At 36.8% G+C, this 26,407-nt stretch overlaps 1 protein-coding gene across 1 annotated transcript; it reads left to right on the forward strand.

The window, feature by feature from the left end:
• Positions 1–6,209: 6,209 nt before the first annotated feature.
• On the forward strand, positions 6,210–13,287 carry LOC136702494 (uncharacterized). Its single transcript, XM_066677584.1, has 10 exons — positions 6,210–6,253; positions 6,923–7,017; positions 7,134–7,164; positions 7,260–7,667; positions 8,106–8,225; positions 9,070–9,290; positions 10,192–11,876; positions 11,968–12,063; positions 12,155–12,239; positions 12,556–13,287. Exons 1-7 carry the CDS (start codon positions 6,210–6,212, stop codon positions 10,299–10,301), a joined length of 1,029 nt encoding a protein of 342 aa, XP_066533681.1. The 3' UTR covers positions 10,302–11,876; positions 11,968–12,063; positions 12,155–12,239; positions 12,556–13,287.
• The last annotated feature ends 13,120 nt before the right edge of the window (positions 13,288–26,407 follow it).

A 26,407-nucleotide genomic window follows, 5' to 3' on the forward strand; every position in this document is an offset into this window, starting at 1 on the left:
ACAACAGGTAGTGTTGCTGTCATGATATGGGTTCAAGATGAGGAGTTTGGCAAGTTCTCCTTGTGCCTGATTGGGTTTCCTTCATGTGCTCCAGTTTTCTCCATTAAAAAAAAAAAACACATGCTGGTAGGTGGATTGGCTACTTAAACCTGTCCATAGGTGTGAGTGTGCAGTGCCCTGTGATGGAATGGTGCCCCTTAACTTAAATGCCCTACTTAATGTTTTAAAGTTTTATTCATAAATGGTGTGTGGATACCATGTACCACTAAAAATGAAGACATGCTTTACTTTCCACATTTTCAGCAACCTGGGTCATAGTTGGTGTTGTATGATTTTTAACAGTGTACATTTTTACCCAGAATGGTAGAATTGTGGGGGTGACACTGTGGCGCAGCAGATAGTCGCAGTCACACAGCTCCAAGGTCCTGGGCTTGTGGGTTAAAATGCAACTCTTGTGACTGAGGTGTTCTCCCTGAGTCTGTGTGGGTTTCCTCCCATGGTCCAGAAATACATGTTGGTAGGTGGATTGGAGACTCATGTCCATAAGTGTGAGTGAATTTATATCGCCATGTGAAGGACTGGCACCCCCTTACACCGAATGATTCTGTGTAGGCTCTGGACCAACTGCAACCACTGAAAAAGCGGTTACAGACAAAGAATGAATGGTTGAATTGTGGTGTGAAACAAGAATTTTTTTTTTTAACGGTAAACACTAGGTGTTGGGAGCTTTCCATATTATTTGAGATATTCCTCAAGCTCATTGTAAAAGATCATAATTTTGACATTTATTATATGGAATCCACTTAGCACTCTGATGCATATGTATGTTAAGAAAAGGGAAATAAGTGCTATAGCTCCCTGTAAAAAAGAAATATAGAAAGAGATCTCAATGATTTCTTTTTATTTCTAATATTGAATAGGTCTTTTGACAATTGTAGGGTTGTAATGTCATTACTTGCCTTCAACTCCCATCCAGTGTATGACATCTAATGTCATAATGAAGTCTTATTGATTGACTGAGGGTTTTACATTTTTTCATTTCATGTCAAATCTTTGTCTTACTGGAATTCTGTGAAGCTGCTTTGTGACAACATCAGTTGTGAAAAGCGCTGTACAAATAAATTTGATTTGATTTGATTTGATTTATTGTGAAGTACTTTTAACAGTTTTTACTTAATATAGCGTGGTATCTATTAGAATTATTTCTGCTTAATGGTGATTATCGATTATAAATCATTACTATTATTATTACTGAGTTTAGATAACAAAAATACTAATAATTTATCAGAGATTGGGATACTGTTCACGCTAGGGGTTACATTTCAGGATTTTCAGACTTTTATTAATAGACTCCATACACAGTGTTATTTCAAATCAAGGAATACTTTATTAAAAGGAATAATAATTATTTGATACATAGCATGATATTCAACTCTTAACAGCGGGATCAGATGGGAGGTGAAACCCATCTTCTGGCTAGGCTATATGACTTGTGACTAATATGTGTTGCTAAATGAAGTTAATTAATATGTAACTTTATCAAGAGACTTAAGACATCAGCTTCTGAAAGTTGTATTTTTATGAGCTTACGTGACGGAGGTCGATCACTGATGGGTACAGCAGTTCGCAAGGTTATGGCTGAGGATCTGAGCTTGGCCCTCTTGGGTTTCATGGGCTTTGCTGAGGCTGGTTAGAAGCTCAGCATTGTCACTTTATGGAGCAGTCCGCTCTTAGTCCCCTCAGAGCATTGTGACACCAGTTGGAGAGTTTCCTCTGACTCGCTGTCCTGGTGAGTCCGGGAGGAAGGTGTGTCAAAATAAAAGCCCTCTGTTTTCTCTAATTTTCAGAAGCAACGTCTGGAAGTCAGTATCTACTGTTAATATTCCAATTTTCAACTAATCTCAGTGGTGGCCTTTATTCTGGCCAAAAGTAGGGATTCACCTGCTTTGATCAGCCTTAAAATGAGGCTTTGATTGTGTAATAGAAAAAGACAAACATAAAATAAGTTGAGACTCGCTGACGGAGCTAGTCCTACAAGTATCTATATGACTCAATCTCTGTTTTGAGTAATGCTAACTGGCCCAAGGTGTCCCTTGTTCATTCGCATGTAGATTGGTCTCTTTCAGAGTCTCCTTGAGAGTCGGCTCCATCAGCTTCAGAGAGGAAAAATAGGGAGTCGAAAAAAGCAAGCGAAAGCAGGAAGGCAAAAAGAGCAAGAAAGCAAATTTCAGAGCGACTCCTGTTTTTCTATGTGGCGCCATTATGCCCACTTGGGAGGTAGCCATTCTCTGATTGGCTACTGGGTTTGGGAAGTACACGTGACCGTCTCCAGTTTCCAGAGAAATAAAAATTACAAACAGTTCATGTCAAATCAATTCACGACAGTATACCTTCCCCTGCAAATAATATATGATAAACAATACAACATTACATAATGCATAACTGGGTTCAGAAAAGCCTACGTGTCCAAGATAATTCTCTTTGGGAGAGAGAGAGAGAGAGAGAGAGAGAGAGAGAGAGAGAGAGAGATAGAGAGAGAGAGAGAGAGAATGCTATATGCCAATTTTCCCAATAAGATTAAGTCAGACGCTGAGTGTGATAAATTCTCCGGGGGGTCTTGGGGTCTCCTCACCACGTGAGTTTACGATTCAGTTCCCAGGCCCTGGTGAGTGATCTTTTGGGTTTAATGGCATTTCTGGTCATCATAAAGTTTGAAGAAAACCACTCAGTGTCATTATGGACCCTTCTGTATCAGTCTCAGGGTCACTGAAAAGTGGAAATAGTCTTTCAGCAGCACACTCTGTGGAAGGTGAGGTCTTGATAAAGAAAGTCTGAATCTTAAAGTTTTTCCATTTCTTGATCTCTATCCAGAGTCTTAAGAAAAAGCTTTAGCATACCTGGGCCTTCCTCCACTACATTAAACACTTCCATTTTATATAATATGTATTCAATAACGGTAAAATTAGATTTTGTGTAAAGTTTTACAAATTAATAGTCCTCAAATAACTGTGAAACTAGTGGATTCATATGATTTGTAAAAGGCAATGAAAATGTAACTATATGAAGAGACCCGTAGGGCAAGCAATAGCCAAAACAAGCGATTTAGATAAATCAAAACAATCCAAATGGATAAGGCAAGAAAACAAAAGAAGAAAAAATACATAGGTCAGTGCATGAACAAGAAAGAAAATTTCCCTCTAAGATAAAATAAAAATGAAACTGATGATTTCAGTAATTGAATTTTTAATAAGACTACTCCCAACCCCAGAATCACTTCATTTTTGCATAGAAATTTTCTCTGAATCGGATCAAAACCCTTCAACAAAGACAATCATGGAAGCTAATTTAAATTAAAACTGGGTCAACTTGAACATTGTTTTCAACAGTATTTTGTAAATTCCTCAACTTGATATTATCTGAAATACTTCAAATACACTGTAAAACCTACAGGAATATAAACAATCAAAAGACAACAAGTGGTTTGACTGAAATGCCAATTTCCTATTCCTACTGTACAAACTAAACCATGTGTCCTAAAATTTGTATCATAAAGTGTATCCACACCAGTATACATAATTTCATGTCAATATTTAAATTTTTGAATGTACAAAAAAAATACATAGGTCAGTGCATGAACAAGAAAGAAAATTTCCCTCTAAGATAAAATAAAAATGAAACTGATGATTTCAGTAATTGAATTTTTAATAAGACTACTCCCAACCCCAGAAACACTTCATTTTTGCATAGAAATTTTCTCTGAATCGGATCAAAACCCTGCAACAAAGACAATCATGGAAGCTAATTTAAATTAAAACTGGGTCAACTTGAACATTGTTTTCAACAGTATTTTGTAAATGTTTATATTAATAAAGAAATTTACAATTACTCTTTGGTTTTTCATTATAACCTTTTGGGGACCATGTACCCTACAGAGAACAATGAATTGCCAGGTCTTTAGAGGACACTTGCATGCACTTTTTTTATTTCATGCCACAACCCTGAAATAAAAGTATCTGAAAAGATGCTGATCTTTGATGATCTTTAATGTTATCATCCACTTTGCCAAAATCACTGCTGTAACAAACTATTTGTACAGTGGGTATATCAGAAATAGCCTACATAATGTGTCTAGAAAGTGGTTTAAGATTATAATGAAAATCAGCTTCAAGGTGCTAATGTCTTCAGCAGCCACCCCACTAAAGCATAATTACGCACCCGTTATGTTATTCACTTTGGCATCAACCTTTTAGAGGCAAATTTGGGGCAAAATTGTTCTATGGTGTGGTGAGTGCTCAATACATTAGCACTTCAAAGCCAATGTTTATTGGATCAAAACCCAATATAGACATATGTGGTATCAAGAGAATCATAAGAACCTGAGCTGTAATAATTATCAAAAATATGTGGAACTTTCATTACTGTGTCATTGCAGCCTCTAAGAGCCTCTAACAAAGAGCTGTAACTCAAAAATGCTTTAGCCATAAGTTGTGAAAATGCTCAAGGTCCTTTCCCATGGTCTTCAGAATATATCTATCTCATCTTGCTGGTACTGCATCTCTAGGTGGCGGTGTAATCAATTAATAACCTGTATAACCAGTTGCTGTCTAATATTAGTGCCCCCTTTTTGTGCAATGTGGTCACACACTACTTCAGAGTAAGGACATACATATGTGTACCAAGTTTTGTTTGATTTAGTTTAAGTTTGTTGTGGTTATAGCTCAAAGAGTGCATGGAGCCTGGCCCATGCATATTTGTTAAATTACTGCCACAACAGCGTGTCAAAAGTTCCAACTTTTTAAAATGATTATTGACCTACAGTGTATACAGATTGCAAAAAATACCAGGAGTTCGAAAATCTCCATTTTCACATACCTGAAACGATGCATTTTTTGACAATAGTTGTAACTGCAAAGTTGTAAGAATCTATGCAGAGTATACAATAAATTAAACTGCTTGTCAATATGTTTTATTTTCGCAGAGATATTCCATATTTTCATGTTGAAAATTTTAATTGTGGCCCCTAGTGGCTATTGTTATGAAACTTTTTATGGGCTTAGGAAGTGCTACCATGGACATACTATGGAAGTCTCATGATGATAGGACCTTGTTAAGGTCATGGAACAGCTGCTGAAATTTGATTGGCTGATGACGGCCATGTTTTTTTGAATATGACATCATCCTCATAGAATCTCATTTAGGACATCACCCACTACATGCATACCAATCAGCATGTCAATCGGACAATCCTGTGAAGTGTAAAAAATTCTTTGTTCTTATAGCACCCCCTAGGCTTGCAGTTGCACAACCAAGTACTTATGTCTTCCAACCCATATAGGGATCAAGCATGTGAAGTATCGTAACATTCAGAGAAAGCGTTTGTGAGTTATAGCTGTATTTGTCTGATTTTTGGAACTTGAGCTCCAGCCCTGTTTTTGGGAGGAGTGATAAAAATCCTTTTTGATAATTATTAAAGTTCAGGTTCTTAGGATGCTGTTGATACTACATATGTCCATATTGGGTACATTTCCAGAGACTAGTTCATGCTCAAAAATTTGTGGGATTTCACATATTATGCAAATTAGCTAAAAATCTAAGTAGGCGGAGCTTATGGATTCTTGAGGCATTTTGTAAGGTCTGACCTGAGGAATCAGGGAAATAAAGAATTTTGTCTCTATGCCACATGGGGTAGGAGATACAGGCTATAGCGCCACCATTAAGCTGATCGGGCTGATTCTTTGCGCCTGAGTAGCGGGAGGGTTTACTAACAGTTGACCAAGCGGCAAGTCTGTAGAACCTATGGTTTGGGCTGCCCATCGCCTGTCATCGGGGAAAAAGAAGAAGAAGAAGAGGAAACAGACCAAAAACAATAGGGCTCCACCACTTGCAGTGCTTGGACCCCTAAAAAAGAAGAAAAATCGGAACAAAAACAATAGGGCTCCAGCACTTGCAGTGCTTGGACCCCTAAAAAAGTGGAAAAAACAGAACAAAAACAATAGGGCTCCAGCACTTGCAGTGAACCCTAATAATAATTTATTTTATTTTTTGGGGCAAAATTGCAAGCCATTCATTCTTATAAAGAACTGGGATTTCCTTCTTTTCCTGGTGGCAATAATATTTATTTTGTGTTGGCAGTTGGTAATCCCCTACTGTGACATAAAAATGGGCTTGGTTCTTGGTGTCACTTCCTGCTACTTATAGCTCTTTGTTGAATGGTCTGTGTTGGATATACTCTACATAAAATGGGCAATACCAAGTAAGCGTTCTTTAATCTGTTAATAGGGTTTTTCATTTTTGTCAGTAATGTATACCTTAACTATATTACTCATGTAAACTAATTTTCTGAGACTGTGATAAATGTTTTAGCTAATTTGCCATCCATGGTTTGAGCTCTTCATTGCTGTTGTGATGAGTGCTATATGAAGGACAAGTTTGAACAGGGCTGTTTTTAAAGTCATTAAATTTGTAGCTTGAGACTGTGCATACCTTGATTTAAAAAATATAAGGACCATATCATCGTGCTAAATGGAAATTAAATGGCAGTTAAACAAACAACAAAACTTTAAGATAAAACCAGTCAGACAAGCAAGGAGCTCCAGTCTGAGTTAAACAAACATTCTTTGGAATTAATTTTTTGTCAGTTGTGTACACTGGTCTTTAACTTCTTGTTCATAACACTTGATTTGTTTACCAGTGATATTCATTCATTGTGTTTTCTGCTCTTTTTGTTTTGAACAAATGTTAGGATTTTGGTACAGGAAAAATCATTGACTGCCTGATAATACTAACTCTAGTAGTTGTCAGATTCTACATTCTTCTGCTGTGACTTCATATTGTACATAGTTTATTTAGCACATTTTATAGGCTATTAGAATACTTTTAGATAAAACATATTAAAAATAACATTACCTATTTACATTTACAGCTCAAAAAAGTCAAACCCGATCCAAATTTTATATAAGGTGATGCAAAAGGCTTATTATTATGGGTTAATACTTCATTATCAACATCTGACTGAAGGTAAATTTTAAATTTCAACTCTATTTCACAACATAGATAAAATATGCACAATGTTTTTAATTATTGGCCTGATGTATGTCATCATGTCTGTGTGTGTGTTTGTTTGTGTCATTTAGCCAGTGTAGATATGGATCAAATTAAGACCAGGTAGGTGTTTTTTTTTAAATAAAATAAAAAAAGACAGGGTAAGATAACATATTAATAAACACCTACAACTTTTTTGTATTACTCCACACTGACAGAAGTTTTCAGGACCTGAAAATGCTCATTACCAAAGAATGGAAAGGCTATATAAAAGCCAGAGGTTCCTACAAACAGTACCACTTTGTGAACACATGCGTCCTTGATGCTTTCCTTGTTGGTCTTCATGTCTGCTACAAACGATTTGAAACAGTTCAACTATTGTTTCAAAGTCACTCTTCAATGAAAGCAATAATGGCCCTGTTAGATGCTAAAGAGTATGCTAAAGCCAAAGCTCTTTGGCTGATTCTTTTAAACCTGTTGTCTGAAAATTGTAAGTTCAAAATGAATACATGGGAAATTAACGTTTGGAGTGAAGTCAAGGACCACTTGCCAATATTCACTGAACTGGTATTTTCCAACGGACCAATCCAGGCGAATAGAGTTAATGGGCATAATTCCGGACTAAGGTACATTTTCTTAAACATCACTTTCTGTCTTGATTTTTATAAAATTTAATCAGGGATATACAAACCGGATTCCAAAAAAGTTGGGACACTAAACAAATTGTAACTCATGCAACCCCATACAATCAGTGACGCAGGCTTCTGAACGGAGCGTTGATAACAACTTGGGTTATACTTGTGCTCTCTGGTCCGGATGACCAGATAACAGTTGACACTGTGAAATTATGAATCAACATATTTTTCCTTTAAAATGTTACATTTACTCAGATTAAACTTTTGATCTGTCATCTATGTTCTATTACGAATAAAATATCGACATTTTCCATCTCCACATCATTGCATTCAGTTTTTATTCACAATTTGTTTAGTGTCCCAACTTTTTTGAAATCCGGTTTGTAAAACTTTCATTAAGCTCATTTTCATATTTTGATTGTTTGTTAGTGAGTTTCAACGCTATGGTAAAGTGATTCCTCTGGGCATGAATGAAGACTTTATACTGGTCAACGTAAATGGCCAAAAGGACACATCACCCCCACTTCATATAAAGGGAAAATATAACAGGTAAATCTGCAAATAAAAAAAAATGGGTGGTATGTATATATATATATATATATATGTATATGTATCAGTGGCGATTGCTCTAAGACTGCAAGGGAAGATCGGCTTCCCCTAAAATGTAAAAAAAAAATAAGTGATCAAATATATACTGTTGTGTGTACATGTCACTGAATAAATATGCACTACAACGCGCTCAACTTTTGTTCAGAATCAGCTTCTTATCACTGGTAAAGACTCGGCTTTCCCGCAGTTTCACAGTGCTTTAAACAGTGAGGACGCTGAGCGTCCACAGAGTTCAATAGCGAAGCAGCGAAGGGCAGCGAAACGAGACGAGTCATTGGATAAATGCTGGGCTTTGTCCCGCCCATCGGACGCTCAGCATCTCTGGGGGTCTATGGGGCAGTGGGCTGGCCTCGGCTGGCCCGGACGCTCAGCTTCTGCATGATGATTGGATGATCTGTCTGAGGCTGAATCCCTTTTTGATTGACAGCGAAATGAGCGAATCAGCGATCCTTTGGTGTAAAGATCCGTGGGAGCACAGGCGGACACACTTCACATGGGCCAAGGCCGTTTAAGCAGCCTAGCTCTGCTGGCCATTGAGAGGACACTAGTCAAGTCCCTGGAAAAGACGCCTTGTTGGTACGACAGGGTCACAGATCATTTTCTTGAAAAGGAACGGAGGTTAGAATTTACGTATAAATAAACCGACACATATTATGATGTAGGTCGAAATTGAGCTTCCCCTCCTTGAAAGACCAGCATCCGCCACTGATCTACACAGCCCTTCAGCAAGTGTTTGTCATCACTGTTTCACTGCCTGTAATGTGACATTGTTTTATGCTCTTAGAAAATATGAGCTTCAGTTTTTGCTTGTGTGGAACAAGCAGCTTAAAGGAAAGCACATGGTTGTTTGCTTCAATCTTGAAGACAGATGGGTCCTTTATGACAATAACCCTGAGGTTCCACTCAAAGACATCCACCTGGATTCTGAAAACTTTGGAAAACAATACCCTGTTTTCTTGGCTGGTTACGTGAAGGTCTCATCTGACGACGACGGATTGAACGATGGTATGTTAAAGTCACAGCTGTGTATCATTTCCATGATGGTGATGAACCACACTATGAGATTTCAGTATTGCCATTCACTTATGTCCTTATCAATTTGAGATCCAAGATGGGATGCGAAGGGCATTATGTAATATATATTACTCTACTACCTTAAGTACAGATCCCTCCCTCTGCAGTGATTTAAACACATTTCTTAGAGTTTGGAGTGTTCAGCGATCACTTTCACTGGACTTTAAATAGAAAATGTGTGAAGAAATTATTATAAAGGAAATCTCATGTGATTCCAAGGGGGTGTCATAAACTTTAGACTTTAAACACATGACTAGACAATCACATTGACTGTTGAGGAAAATATATATCATATGAGCAGTGTTGTAAACATGATCTAAGGACTTGCAAATATAACTGTTTGAGTTGATGTTACAAAAACATTCTGCTCTCCATACTTAAAGGTTATTCTGACTCCTGTGCTTAGTCTTGAATACCTACTGGCCCTGAATGCCACGTCTCGTGCTTGCCTTGTTCCTTTGTATCTCTCTGTTTGTGTTGTGTATACTTTCTGATTGCTTGTGTTACCCTCTTATACTCAGCCCCTGTGAGTCCTCATCAGTAATATAACTAATTTCACAGATATCTCTTTTCCTTATGTTTTCAGATTGTGTGTCTCAATTGTCAGTCATTGTTTGTGCAACTGTGTCATTGTGTTTTTATGTATACCCTTGTTTTGGTTTTATATGTTTAACCCTACATATGCATTTGCATTTAACCTTATTACTTGCTTTGCCAGTGTTATACTGAGCTTCTGATGTGGCTTCTTTAGCCATTGCTAGGAAAATAAAATAAAATATAAATATTTTACCCTTAACCATTTTTTTTTTTGTAATTCTCTCTTTTGGATCAGTGCCATTTGGAGTTCCGGAAGATGGAAGCTCTGCTTTTGGAGCGAGGCCTTTTAACCTTCCTCTGGAGACGGCTTCATCCACCAGGACGCTGAAACCTAAAAATGACTAAGTCTTTTTAGGAGAAGTTAGATGTAGACAAAGCATCAAGACACAGCACAAAATGACAGTTTTCAGTGAATGTTTTAGATGGGGAGGAGAGTTGCTGGGTGAATGTTGTAACATGTGGGGGAGTAGACACTGATCTGTTTTTCTGTCATTCTGTTGTTGAAGCTGTTTTGTTCTTTTGTTAAACTACATTTAGCTCATTTTAAATAAAAATAAAGCAATAAATTGTCCTCCAAAGTGGGGGGGGGGGTGGTGGCTGGGAAAAATAAAATATAATAAAAAAGAGTGCAGAGGCTTTGGAACAGAATGATAGAAAATATTCATTCATTCATTCATTATCTGTAACCGCTTATCCCATTCAGGGTCGCGGGGGGGTCCAGAGCCTACCTGGAATCATTGGGCGCAAGGCGGGGAATACACCCTGGAGGGGGCGCCAGTCCTTCACAGGGCAACACAGACACATTTACTCACACCTACGGACACTTTTAAGTCACCAATCCACCTACCAACGTGTGTTATTGGACTGTGGGAGGAAACCGGAGCACCCGGAGGAAACCCACACAGACACAGGGAGAACACACCAACTCCTCCCAGACAGTCACCCGGAGGAAACCCACACAGACACAGGGAGAACACACCAACTCCTCCCAGACAGTCACCCGGAGTGGGAATCGAACCCACAACCTCCAGGTCCCTGGAGCTGTGTGACTGCGACACCTACCTGCTGCCCCACCGTGCCGCCCCTTCAAAATATATTAATCAGAATTTTCGCAATTGAGCACAAATGCAAAACCTTTTCTGACTTTAGAAATTATGTCTGGGGTCAAATTTACTCATCAAGTACATTTGGAGCATTCCTTACACACACACACACACACACACACACACACACACACACACACACACACACACACCACAATGCATTTTCATTGTCCTCAGCACTTGTATTTGCTTTTCTTTCAGGTCAGGAGTCTGTTTAGGATTCTCCACAGGTGACTGATGAGAAGGTGTCTCTACTGAAGCCTGAGGGTCTTCCACTGAGGTTCCACCAACTGAAGGTGCCCCAAGACTGTTCCATCAACAGCCAATTACTTACCACAGGCTCCACAAAATGAGAACTTATTGTTGAATTGAACTGTCATTTTCATGCTGATCTCAATCTACCATCAGCCAGTATCCCGTGCCAACCACAGGAGGATGGAATGCCCCACCTGAGCCTTGGTTCCTCCCAAGGTTTCTTCCTTAGTGAATCTAAGGGAGTTTTTCCTTGCCACCGTCGCCTTTTGGCTTGCTCAGTGGGGTCTGAGCTCGGACCTTTACATATGACAAAAGAAATACACCGAGATGTGATGTATTAATATCCATATTCTTATGTGAAGCAGTGGCAATATGTGTAAAGAATTTAAAAGAGTTCTGTACAATTTTGAGATGGAGCACCAGTTGGGATCCAGATCTGATAATCAAACATAAGTACCTGACTTCACTAATGGCTGACAAATCCAATCCACAGCATGTTTCATCATTAATCATAAAGCATTCCCGGACAGCTAGAAGCTGATACAACAAAGAAGTGAAAATGGTAAGTATACGGGACCTTGAAAGTGTTCACAATACACAAACTCTGCTGATTTTCTGGTTTATTAGTCTAATAAATATATATATTATTGTAGCCATTCTCTCAGTGGACCTGTACCGTCTGGAAGAATTTGGCTGGAGACATTGGTCAGCACTCAGCAGTGGAACAAATGAATTGGTGAATGAAGAAGGTACGCAATGATGCAAGAATATCTAAAAAATATTGATGTGATGATTTCTGCTTATAAAGTGTAATTATAAATGGTGATCTCTTTGGATCAGTACTGGATGGACTTCAAGAGGAAGGGAGTTCTGTTCATGGACCAAGATCTTTTAACGTTGCACTGAATATTTCTATTATTTCAAGGCAAGTGAAATTAATTAATGATCTTCATGGGGTTCTGGATTTAACAGCAATACTGTGCATTGCCACCATAAACATTAGAATTTAATAAAATATGTAACATTGCTGCTCTCCATATGATACAGAAAGGATCAATGTGGAATACAACAGGTTATGGATCCATTCTTTGAACCAGAATGCTAACACTGAATTAGCCCACCTTTTGGACTAAAAATACTTCTGCCAAACATTATAAATTCATTCTGTTGAATATGGTAATCCTTGTTTATAATGTTTATTTACTGTGCTAATAAATATCTCTCCCTTCTTCCACCTGCAGGTTGCCCAAGGATGGAGAATGTAAATTACATTGCTGCTGTGCAGTGCCTCACTAGTTACAATTTTAATATAAATACCCAGTCCTATTTCCTAGTCATTATATATGACATAGTAATCATTTTTTCCTCACACCTTCATTCATACACAGCAACCATACAGGAGCTTTCTGAATATGTTTCATGTTTGTATCTGCTGCTATAGAAGGACCACAGAGTAGGTATGATTTGGCCGGTGGGTCAGTTTCAGCACTGTGGCGACACTATTGTGGTAGTGTTAGTGTGTGTTGCGTTGGTACGTATGTGTTTGTTTGATTGTGTGTGCAATATGTTTATGTAAATTTCATGTTAATTGATTTCATGTCAAATTGTAATTATTTTTGTATCATTCATTTTCAGTAAGTATTTTTTACAGGATATTAACAAAGACAAATTATATTATATCAAATTAATATATATTACAACTTGTTGGTTCATGTTTGCTGTTTATATAAATCTATATTTTGGTCAACACTAATGCGCTAACACGTGATTAATCTGGAAACTTTAATGTGATAATATTTTAATATTTTTGTAAACAAAAATCAATGTTAATAAATTAATAATGGTTTTATCCAGCTATGTAAACCTAGTATAGATACTGTTAAGTTTAGAATGTAGAATTTTCTCAGTTAAAACTTGTGTCCGAGCTTCTTCTTGTTTGATGCAAACTCTCTCTCTCTGTAGAATATTCCCCAAACCTGAAACATTATTTTTTGTTTGAAATACTATTTAACAGAATGTTAAATATTTTAATATGATATTGCAAAATAATTATCATATAACAAACAGCACACATTTTGTCTATTATTTCTTGATTGTTTCTTAAAACAATTTGGCTAAGCGCCAAATAATGACAGATAACTTATCTGCTTGTCTATAAGACTATAATAGATGCATTAGCCTTATTTTGAGAAGGGAAACAGATTTGCTCATCAGCCAATATAATTGCAACACAAGTCACTTCGTGATGAAAGGAAAAAAGGTCATAAAAGATAACCATTGCCATTTTGGATGCAGCAGGGCAAGAGTGTGAAAAATAGCACACGCAAGGTCCAGTATACACTTTAAATATAGCTTTTTTTCCCCTACCAACCTTTATTCTGAACTAAACATTGCAGTATTTTAATGGTAAAGTTATCAAACGTATCAAAGGTAGTTATGGTGCATTTTCTCACATGCTCGTTCCATGCTCAAGGAATGAATGAGCCGAGGTGAAATACTCAGAGATATATCATGCAGGCAATGCCTATTTTTTTCATTTTCTTGTCTTACTAACCTAGCTTTTTAATATTGTTTCATTCCTTAAGCTTTGGTAAAAAAAAAAACATTATTTAAAATAAAGCTATTGATTCTAGATGATTCATGCTAACATAGCTGCTAGCCAAGTTAACATTTTTGGGTAATGTAACATTTTGGGCACGCATAATGCAGCACTTTGTTTAGTAATGCTGCACTTGAAGCACATTCAACTCAACATAAACACTAAATCAATACATGGCAGTATTTAAGCTTTAACTTCGTATATTAATACTCTTAGCCACAATGCTAATTCAGGCAAAGACATTTACAGGCCCACTAGCAACAAGCTAACAACTGAACCATATATTTTTTTTATATATATATATATACATACATATATACATACACACACACGGCAGTTTTATCATGTTACATTAATGGTATATATTTTACAACTTAGTTTACAGTTGGTTTAATTTTACAATTTTAATACCATTTAGATGGAACGTGGGGAAATGCAGTTCTTGCTGGATGTTTACATTCAGAATCTCAGAAGTGGAATGGTGTGTTTGAGGGGAATAAAAAATGTCTGAAAGTTAAATGTTTTCAGTGCATTAAGATGCCCTCATTGTCAGGATTCTGACAGTTACATACTGATTGGCTATCTGCGTCCTTCTACACATAATGCCAAAATAGCAGACTTGTGATTGGTCCTTTTTACGTTTCAGAAATACTAACAAAATGTTATCCCAAACTTTGAAAGAAAACATGTGGCAAGTTTTCCTATGTTTTCACTGATGGCCTGATGTTGATATTTGTGTGTCTCTGTGCAAATGTGTGTCTGTACTCAGGTGTAGATGCAGCACAAAGAAAAGTTAGGTAAGTCTTAATATACACTGATCTGCCAAAACTTTAAAGCCACCTCCTTACTTCTATACTCATTGTTCGTACAAACCGGATTCCAAAAAAGTTGGGACACTAAACAAATTATGAATAAAAACTGAATGCAATGATGTGGAGGTGCCAACATCTAATATTATATTCAGAATAGAACACAAATCACAGATCAAAAGTTTAAACTGAGAGAATGTATCATTTTAAGGGAAAAATATGTTGTTTCAAATTTTCATGGCATCAACAAATCCCCAAAAAGTTGGAACAAGGCCATTTTTTACCAGTGTGTGGCATCCCCCCTTCTTCTTACAACACTCAACAGACGTCTGGGGACAGAGGAGACCAGTTTCTCAAGTTTAGAAATAGGAATGCTCTCCCATTCATGTCTAATACAGGCCTCTAACTGTTCAATCGTCCGTCTTGTGCAGTGCAAATGGCTGAGCTTGTTGAACTTGGTTAGAAATGGCTTCTTCTTTGCACTGTAGAGTTTCAGCTGGCAACGGCGGATGGCACGGTGGATCATGTTCACTCACAATGCTTTCTGGAAGTATTCCTGAGCCCATTGTGTTATTTCCTTGACAGTGGCATTCCTGTTTGAGGTGCAGTGACGTTTAAGGGCCCGGAGATCACGATCATCCAGTAGAGTTTTACAGCCTTGACCCTTACACACAGCAATTGTTCCAGATTCTCTGAATCTTTTGATGATGTTACGCATGGTTGATGATGATAACTTAAACGTCTTTGCTATTTTATGCTGGGTAACACCATTCTGGTATTGTTGCAACAATGGTGGAATTGGTGATCCTCTTACCATCTTGGCTTCAGAGAGACACTGACACTCTTAGAAGCTCTTTTTATACCCAATCATGTTGTCAATTGACCTAATTAGCTGTTCGTTATATGCTCAATTTCCTCTTTCCAGCCTTATTGCTACTTGTCCCAACTTTTTTGGGATTTGTTGACACTGTGAAATTATGAATCAACATATTTTTCCTTTAAAATGTTACATTTACTCAGATTAAACTTTTGATCTGTCATCTATGTTCTATTACGAATAAAATATTGACATTTGCCATCTCCACATCATTGCATTCAATTTTTGTTCATAATTTGTTTAGTGTCCCAACTTTTTTGGAATCCGGTTTGTATTTATCAGTTCCACTGACTACACAGGAGCACTTGTAGTTCTACAATGAAACACTGCAGTCCACCTGTTCTGCAAGGTTTCATAGCCCGGGTTTGTGTGGGTTATCTTCTAGTCTTCCTTCCGTGGTCACAGGATGATGTTGAATTGAAATTTTTGGTCGATGGACAATTCTCAGTCCAGCAGTGACACTAAGGGTTCTCCTGTTTGATTCAGTCTTGACAGATGTTTCCAAGACTTAAAGAAACTCATCACTGATGGCTGGAAAGACTACATTAAAGCCAAGGGTTTCTATGGGCCATACCAACTTAGCTCCACCTGTGTCCTTGACTCACTCCTGATTGGCCTCCATTTCTGCTAACACAAATTTGAATCCGTCCAAGAACTTTTTCAATCTGACCGTATACTGATAACAATAATGACATTTTTGGAAAACAATGTATAATGAAGCAAAAATTCTTTGGCTTAAGCAGTTAAATCTGTTGTCTGACAATTGCAAATTCAATATGTCTGACAAGCAAATTAATGTTTGGAGTGTTGTCAATGACCATGTAGCAATATTTAAAAGATTGGTTTGTTCCAGCAGATCAACTCATGCAGAAGATAACATACACAGCCATAGTATGGTAAGCATTATAAGACATCAAATTTTTTCTCTGACCATTTTATAAAGTACTAACCAGTGGTATTGTAAGGATCGCGGGGCGGACTGACGGAGGTGGACGCAAATGCTATAACAAACTTTATTTCAACAACAAGAGATGACAAAACAGACAGATATGGATAAAGCGACAATACACAGGGAGCTAAACTGAGACCTAGGCAAAGGAGCTAAAATGGACTAGACTTGAACACAGAGTTAAACAGACTAAACCTGGACATGGAGAGCTAAATAGATTAAACTTGGACACAGAAAGCTAAAATGGACAAAACATGAACACAAAGAGCTAACCAAGGAAACTTGGAGATATAGGTAAACAGAGTAAACTAGAACACAGTGAGCTAAATAGACTAAATATGAACTCAGAGTTAAACAAACTAAACTCATAATGGCAGACGAAGGGAAGAGAAGGAAATCATGGAACAGACGAGACAAATGAATGTGGAACAAGGACATCGCAAACCAAATGGAATCAAACCAAATGTCCATCCAACAGGAACTAACACAAAAGAGACTAAATAGACGACACTGACAAGGGACACCTGGAATAGATAACGAGTGGGAGGAGCTAGGGCAGGACTAGGGTGGAGACAGAAACAAAAACAAACACAGCCATGTGCTAAGTAAACACATGGTGGGAACAACAAACAGGACAGGGCCAAGGTGTGACAGGTATAAAAGTCAAAAAACACATATTGTATTTTATGATACTTGTATGTAACATAATAATTAAATTTACGGATTGTTAGAGATTTCCACAGCTATGGTGAGGTGATTCCTCTGTGCAACTATGAAAACGCTTGCAGTGTATTGGTCAATGTTGATGGTCACATGGACCCATGTCCCCCACATCATATCATGGTTAAAGATGTCAGGTAAATATCTAAAAATCTCTTGCTAAAAAAAATGCAGTTGAATAGCATTGTGTATCTGTGTTTAAATGCAAAGCATTTCAGCAAGATGGCAATATCTTTATAATGCCATTGATATGATGTTGCTTATTCAGGAAATATAGGCTGGAGGTTTTGCTTCTGTGGAAGAAGAAGGTGAACGAAAACCACATGGTTGTATGCTGTAACTTTGATGACAGATGGCTCCTGTATGACAATGACCCGAGTGTACCACCTGAAGACTTCAGCCTGGATTCTACAGATTTTAAAAATGATTATCCTGTATTCTTCTCTGCATATGTTAACATGTCCACACCTGGACAGAGGACCGGTATGTCTGTCTCAATATAAACAACAGTTTTATCATGTTACATTAATGGTATATATTTTACAACTTATAAATTTACATTTGGTTTAAATTTACATGATAATACCATTTAGAAGGGACATGGAGAAATGCAGTTCTCGCTGGTTTGTTTACATTGAGAATAAGTGGCCGTCAAAATTAGACTGTGTTGGACTGAATCTGTCCTGGGTGTTCGTTGATGCAAATAATTGGAACAGAAGAGGTTAACACAGAGTTTGAGTGAACAATCAAAATCTGTTTATTAAACAGAATTCTGGAGAGCACATTACAGAAAATACAGCCTAGCCTAATACCCATTCATATACTAACCTGAGTTGGATCATCCTTTTTCCCCTAAAGTATGTGTTTCATCCTGTTTGGCTCCCTAATGACAGACGCCAGCGTTACTATGCTATGTCCCCCTAAAGTTACACCAGGGCAGTTGTTTACCACCTCTTTTGTGCAATGTCAGCTAATTTGTTGCTCCCCTTCCTGTCTGTTTCTTGTTTTTCTACTTCATGTTCTTTCTTTTCTTACTGACCGTTTATTGCGTCAGACCTTTTGTGTGTATTTCTGCACCTAGCACAAGCTCTGCGTTAAATGGAGTTCAAGCAAGCCCACTGATACATTTAATAATTTTTCCACAACTCCCTAGACGGTTTGGCCAATCGAAATTAGAAACCCCTCTCTCCACCCATATTCAGGCTCATCAACATAAGTCCTAAACAATGAACCATGGTGACGCCACAATACATTTTGTCAGCTGAATATGAACTTAGACCACCACTACAAAGCTCTGGGTACTTTGTGCTTATACTGTGCCCCTAGACAACTTGCAGAGAGGCTTACCAAAGACTTACCAAAGTCAGAAAGTAAAGCTTTTTATACATCCAGAACACCATACATCAATGCTGCTCACCAGTTTCTCAGTCAAATGCCAGACTTCAGAGCCTCTATCAATACACTTTTATAAACAAACTTTCTTTTTTGTGCAAACCTAATGAACACTCTGAGTAAAAATAAATTTGAATGCAAAATTACGCAAAAATCCTCATGTTACTAGTGTCTCTTGCTGAGAAGCCAATGTCTTGACATCCATTGTTATTGGCAGTAATTTAATGTAATTAGGAATTACTCACATTGGGGCAATATAATTAAAGCACAATACCCATAATATTTTTCAGTCCACAGCAATGATCTATATTTAAATGAAACAGTAGTTTACTGTAAGAGCTTCCCTGTAACATTGCATCAATATTTAATTGCTTGTAGAACAGAAAGCTTTACACAGTAGATCAATCACACACTATAAAAAATCTTCTAATTATTCTGAAGAGTTATTACCTGATGTAGTAAATGAAAATGAAAATGAATTAAACCAATCTGTACTTATCAGCATTAACACTGCATTTTCACTGTAATTACTGTCACTACATGGATTAATTCTTTTTAAGTTGTTTCGCGTGGATTTATAGCTACATTTGGGTGAAGTAGATGAGTGTGTCTGATGGTGTTTATATAAGAGGTGGAATCATTTTTTAAGTTGTTGGTGTTGTGGGTGGAGTTATATCCACATTATCTATAGAGTAAAGTAGAGAGTTGTTTTTCTGGTGGTCTTTAGATTAGAGTTGGAATCACTAGATCAGTAGATTATAGCTGTGATTGAAATTATATTTTTTATAAGAGGTGATATCAGGGAATCTTGAGGTTGTTGTTTTGGGTTGAACTTGTCACAGTATTTAACCTTTCTCTTGTGTTAGGGTCTTGACCAACCCGTTTTTAGGTTTTAAAATGCTCTTTTTAAAATTACGGCTTTTCTGTTGTTAGGGTCAATTTCGACCCAGGTATAATTTTAAATCAGAAAACAAAAACAAGTGCCAAATCTGGACTCATAAACACTATACACCACCAGCCTACAGCTGGCTCCTCCTACAACCACCTGAGCTTCAGTTAGGGGCTTATATCTTTATCCGTTTCACAAAACAAGGAAAGACAGACATGTCCAGGCATGTAAGGCTTAGTCAGTTTAGAATTTTTGTTTTGTAGAGTGTAAATCTCCAGTTTACAGTACGCAACAATGAACAATTAAAACCAATCCTTTAATGGATAAGGAAGCCTTACAAGGTAAACAAGAGGTAAGAAACACATTGGTGGATAATTAACTGCTTTTATGGGAAGGTTAAAGAGTGATATTGAATTTGGGTCATGTGTGATTGATATCAGTTTGAATGCTTAAGAGTTACTGTAAACGTACTGTAAAATCATGTAAACCTTTCTCTATAGACACCCTTTAATGGTAGCTAAGCTGCCAGCAATATGCTGTGCATTTCACAGGATATTTACAATGTGCATATAACATGTTTTATATTGAATCCTTCCTGGGTCTGTGCCTTTAGGTGTTCTCAAGGACAGCTCTAATGTTGGAAAAAGGCCTGACATGATGCCCATTTCACCTACCAGGCCAGTAAATCATAATTTTTGGGGGTATTTAATTAAAAATTAAAAAATGTTGTTGCTTTTTCATGCAAGAAATCACACAACATCTTTTACCACCTCCAAGGTTTAATCTCTTTAAGGAAATGCAGTATAGGACTCATATAATCTGCTTTGTATCTTTGTCATTATAATCAAATATATAATCATATGTCAAATCTATTGAAATATTGTGTTTTTTGTAATATAACATGAATTATAAATTTAAGACCAGGCACCACAGCCTCTTTTGTGGGTGTGAGACAATTAGAGTGTTTGAGTGAAAGAGCAATCAAACAGCTACAGATAAGTAACCACTTCAGATGAAGTGACTTCAAAACTTAATCTCAAATTAATGTGTAGTCTTCTAATTTTAACTTAACTAACATTGGTTCATATTCTTGTTACTTATTTACAATGAAGGTGGTATTTTCAAATATTCTTTTTTTTGGCTATTTCCACATCCTCACACATTCTTTTCTTCTTCTATTTTAATAAAGGTTGTTCAGTTTTCTAAGTTTGGATAGCCCGTCCGACTCAAGTAATAGTGGCCATCAGGATTGACAAGATTGGCATTTGTGTGAAAATAAGAAGAATTTGCTTCAAGTCGGGATCTGGACACGCCATTGCTGTGTGCTGACAATGACTTGATACAACTCTAAATAAAATAATGAAATGATTATATTATAATATTATAATAATTATATTGTTCTCTACAATTATACTTTTTTAGGCCTTTTTAGACTGTTTCTACTGGTCTGACATTCTGAGAACAGCAAATACCTCGAAATCACTACCCTTTTCATTATAAGTCATATTATTTTTAGGTCATGTTAGACTTTCTATTGGTCTTCGGGCATTTTCACACCTGAAAGGCCATACCAAGGTCCGAACCAAGGTTTGTGTTTTTGTTACACTGTGTACATTTGATCCGGGAAGTTTGGGTTTCACACTGCAGTTTAATGAGAGAACTAAATAACTTTACATGATATACACACGTCGTCATCACATACACGGACAGCATCTTCCCACACTTGATTTTAATTGGTTTGTAGATGGCATGCATCTGAAGTTGAATGCCGTAATGTAAGATTCATGTGCTAATATAACAATCAAACCAACCTGGAGTCTTTAATCAAAGAAAAAAAAAAAAATAAAAATAAAAAATGTCTTCTACAGAAAGCCAGACTGCAATAATCTGCAAATGACACAGTATGAATTTTCCACTACGCAGGGTTTACCAAAGTCAGAAAGTAAAGCTTTTCATACATCCAGAACACCATACATCAATGCTGCTCACCAGTTTCTCAGTCAAATGCCTGACATCAGAGCCTCTATCAATATACTTTTATAAACAAACTTTCTCTTTGTGCAAACCTAATGAACACTCTGAGTAAAAATATATTTGAATGCAAAATTACGCAAAAATCCTCATGTTACTAGTGTCTCTTGCTGAGAAGCCAATGTCTTGACATCCATTGTTATTGGCAGTAATTTAATATAATTAGGAATTACTCACATTGGGGCAATATAATTAAAGCACAATACCCATAATATTTTTCAGTCCACAGCAATGATCTATATTTAAATGAAACAATAGTTTACTGTAAGAGCTTCCCTGTAACATTGCATCAATATTTAATTGCTTGTAGAACAGAAAGCTTTACACAGTAGATCAATCACACACTATAAAAAATCTTCTAATTATTCTGAAGAGTTATTACCTGATGTAGTAAATGAAAATGAAAATGAATTAAACCAATCTGTACTTTTCAGCTTTAACACTGCATTTTCACTGTAATTACTGTCACTACATGGATTAATTCTTTTTAAGTTGTTTTGCGTGGATTTATAGCTATATTTGGGTGAAGTAGATGAGTGTGTCTGATGGTGTTTATATAAGAGGTGGAATCATTTTTTAAGTTGTTGGTGTTGTGGGTGGAGTTATATCCACATTATCTATAGAGTAAAGTAGAGAGTTGTTTGTCTGGTGGTCTTTAGATTAGAGTTGGAATCACTAGATCAGTAGATTATAGCTGTGATTGAAATTATATTTTTTATAAGAGGTGATATCAGGGAATCTTGAGGTTGTTGTTTTGGGTTGAACTTGTCACAGTATTTAACCTTCCTCTTGTGTTAGGGTCTTGACCAACCCGTTTTTAGGTTTTAAAATGCTCTTTTTAAAATTACGGCTTTTCTGTTGTTAGGGTCAATTTCGACCCAGGTATAATTTTAAATCAGAAAACAAAAACAAGTGCCAAATCTGGACTCATAAACACTATACACCACCAGCCTACAGCTGGCTCCTCCTACAACCACCTGGGCTTCACTTAGGGGCTTATATCTTTATCTGTTTCACAAAACAAGGAAAGACAGACATGTCCAGGCATGTAAGGCTCAGTCAGTTTAGAATTTTTGTTTTGTAGAGTGTAAATCTCCAGTTTACAGTACGCAACAATGAACAATTAAAACCAATCCTTTAATGGATAAGGAAGCCTTACAAGGTAAACAAGAGGTAAGAAACACATTGGTGGATAATTAACTGCTTTTATGGGATCTTATGGCTGATTTAAGACACGGGTCAAAACCGACCCATTAACATAAGGAGGAAGGTTAAAGAGTGATATTGAATTTGGGTCATGTGTGCTTGATATCAGTTTGAATGCTTAAGAGTTACTGTAAACGTACTGTAAAATCATGTAAACCTTTCTCTATAGACACCCTTTAATGGTAGCTAAGCTGCCAGCAATATGCTGTGCATTTCACAGGATATTTACAATGTGCATATAACATGTTTTATATTGAATCCTTCCTGGGTCTGTGCCTTTAGGTGTTCTCAAGGACAGCTCTAATGTTGGAAAAAGGCCTGACATGATGCCCATTTCACCTACCAGGCCAGTAAATCATAATTTTTGGGGGTATTTAATTAAAAATTAAAAAATGTTGTTGCTTTTTCATGCAAGAAATCACACAACATCTTTTACCACCTCCAAGGTTTTATCTCTTTAAGGAAATGCAGTATAGGACTCATATAATCTGCTTTGTATCTTTGTCATTATAATCAAATATATAATTATATGTCAAATCTATTGAAATATTGTGTTTTTTGTAATATAACATGAATTATAAATTTAAGACCAGGCACCACAGCCTCTTTTGTGGGTGTGAGACAATTAGAGTGTTTGAGTGAAAGAGCAATCAAACAACTACAGATAAGTAACCACTTCAGATGAAGTGACTTCAAAACTTAATCTCAAATTAATGTGTAGTCTTCTAATTTTAACTTAACTAACATTGGTTCATATTCTTGTTACTTATTTACAATGAAGGTGGTATTTTCAAATATTCTTTTTTTGGCTATTTCCACATCCTCACACATTCTTTTCTTCTTCTATTTTAATAAAGGTTGTTCAGTTTTCTAAGTTTGGATAGCCCGTCCGACTCAAGTAATAGTGGCCATCAGGATTGACAAGATTGGCATTTGTGTGAAAATAAGAAGAATTTGCTTCAAGTCGGGATCTGGACACGCCATTGCTGTGTGCCGACAATGACTTGATACAACTCTAAATAAAATAATGAAATGATTATATTATAATATTATAATAATTATATTGTTCTCTACAATTATACTTTTTTAGGCCTTTTTAGACTGTTTCTACTGGTCTGACATTCTGAGAACAGCAAATACCTCGAAATCACTACCCTTTTCATTATAAGTCATATTATTTTTAGGTCATGTTAGACTTTCTATTGGTCTTCGGGCATTTTCACACCTGAAAGGCCATACCAAGGTCCGAACCAAGGTTTGTGTTTTTGTTTCACTGTGTACATTTGATCCGGTAAGTTTGGGTTTCACACTGCAGTTTAATGAGAGAACTAAATAACTTTACATGATATACACACGTCGTCATCACATACACGGACAGCATCTTCCCACACTTGATTTTAATTGGTTTGTAGATGGCATGCGTCTGAAGTTGATGTGTGATTAATTGGCTGGTAGTTGAAAAAAAAAATAATTGAACAGACAAGTAGTAGAGTTCAGGACTTTGTAAACAGATGGAGTACATCTTACAATTTACTCTAAAACCACGTGTATATTTCTTTAAAAGAGAGATATCTGTGCATTTTTATTATTATTGAATTATGTCTTGTAGCTTCTGTCCATGAATCATATTATATAGTGTAAAAACTCATACACATTTTGCATTAATATATAGGTATCGTTGTCCTCTTTTAAAATATCACCAAATCCATCTACTAGTTTCAGAGACTGAGAAACCTGAGGTACTGAAAAACCAATCCATCCATTCATTTCCTTGGTGCAGTGCTTCTAATATTATGGTATTACTACCAGCAGCACCAACTTCAAGTGCAGTACTATATATATGTATATATTTGCATATACGTATATGTATACTTGCAGTGTATTTCGATTAAATATTTTTTCTCCTCTCCTCATGTGCTACCGCAACTCATGTTTACTTCTTTGCTGCTTGTTTCTCCTTCTATCGTTTTCTGGGTGTCTCAACTTCCTGTAATTGGGTCAAAAGTCTGAATCATCCAAAAAGTGTTTTCACACTGCATACAAACTGAGCCATGGTTCAGTTTGATCTGGACCGAGACCACCCAAATTTTGGTTCTTTGGTTTGGACTGTGGTCCCAGGCACCTTTCACACCTGCAATTTTGGTTAAGAAAAAGTCAGAAAGTCCTGACCAAACAAGGTAGGTGTGAAAATGCCCTTAGAAGAGATCATGTAACAAAAATTAATTACATGTTTTAAACCTGATACCAGTTTGTCCTTGGTAAACTGTTTGCATATTTGATTTTTAATTGAAGTTTATCCATTTTCTTTCAAAGGTTTGCGGTATAAGATGAGATGTAATAGACATATGGAAACAAATACATTATCCGAGTAGGAAATCTAGGACTGGTCTATGAGGTACCACTCAAATTCTTGCTTTCATTTATTCATTCATTGTCTGCAACCCTTATACAGTTCAGGGTCAGGGTGGATCCGGACCCTACCTGGAATAATTAGGCGCAAGGCAGAAACACACCCTGGAGGGGGCGCCAGTCCTTCACAGGGCAATACACACACACACACACACACCTATGGACACTGAGTCGCCAATTCACCTACCAACGTGTATTTTTTTGGACTCTGAGAGGAAAGTGGAGCACCCGGAGGAAACCCATGTCCTGGACACAGGGAGAACACCCCACACTCCTCACAGACAGTCACCCGGAGCGAACTTGAACCCACAACCTCCAGGTCCCTGGAGCTATATGACTGCGACACTAACTGCTGTCATCGTGCCTCCCAGTTCTCTCTTTCTATAAATGAAAATAAATGTCCTCCACATTGCTTCCAGTGAGACATTATTAATTAATATTCAGGTGATTTGATGTGAACTTGAAATTTTAACTTTTGGGACTCATATTGTGGATTATTTGATGTGTTCAGAATGTAACTTTTTCATAGATGGTGCATGAATAACATCTACTGGTGAAAGCAGTGAAAACATATCGGATTTCAGAGAGCAGTTTGCCCTAGATTTTTCACATTAAACAACCTGAACCATAGCTTTAAATTAATGTTATTTGTCCGGCTTGATACACAATATGCCGAGTGGCGGGTGAGGATCTGTGTAGCACAAAATGAAATGATAAAACTAAACAGTACAGTCTGGTTTCAATGTTTATTAGTTTAAATACTAACCATTCCCAGGATTTAAAAAAAGGCAACCTAATATCATTCCCATTATTTGTCACAGATCTTATAGTGAAATATGTATGAATTCATCTTGAGACCAGACTTTATAGAGTTAAGATGTGAGAGCATTTGAAATGTTGCCTTTTGTAATATTTTCAATTACAAAGAGTTTATATGATTACAATTAGTAGTTTGTTCTCATTGCATCCCAATATTTTGAAAATGAGATTCATTTAACTGATTCATTTTTGTCAAAGGGACAAACTATTCATTCTAACCATTCATTCATTTAAAGGACTGGGCTTTCTATTTTTTTTAAATATCTGACTGGACCACCTTTTTCAAGATATTTTTAATGTTCCACCAATCTTTAGGTGGAGGTGTTATTGAAGTCTTATGTTTAGTCATTTCCCCTCCTGTAACTTGTAAAATGGGCTTGTCTCTTTGCCACT

This window comes from Hoplias malabaricus, chromosome 7 (genome assembly GCF_029633855.1).
Source record: "Hoplias malabaricus isolate fHopMal1 chromosome 7, fHopMal1.hap1, whole genome shotgun sequence".
NCBI lineage: Eukaryota > Metazoa > Chordata > Actinopteri > Characiformes > Erythrinidae > Hoplias > Hoplias malabaricus.

Excerpts from the sequence above, each read along its gene's own strand:
- LOC136702494 (XM_066677584.1), top strand. The coding sequence starts at position 6,210 with ATGGTCTGTGTTGGATATACTCTACATAAAATGGGCAATACCAA. Across the intron at positions 7,165-7,259 it reads ATGGATCAAATTAAGACCAG|AAGTTTTCAGGACCTGAAAA; the intron begins GTAGGTGTTTTT and ends CCACACTGACAG. Across the intron at positions 8,226-9,069 it reads ATAAAGGGAAAATATAACAG|AAAATATGAGCTTCAGTTTT; the intron begins GTAAATCTGCAA and ends TTATGCTCTTAG.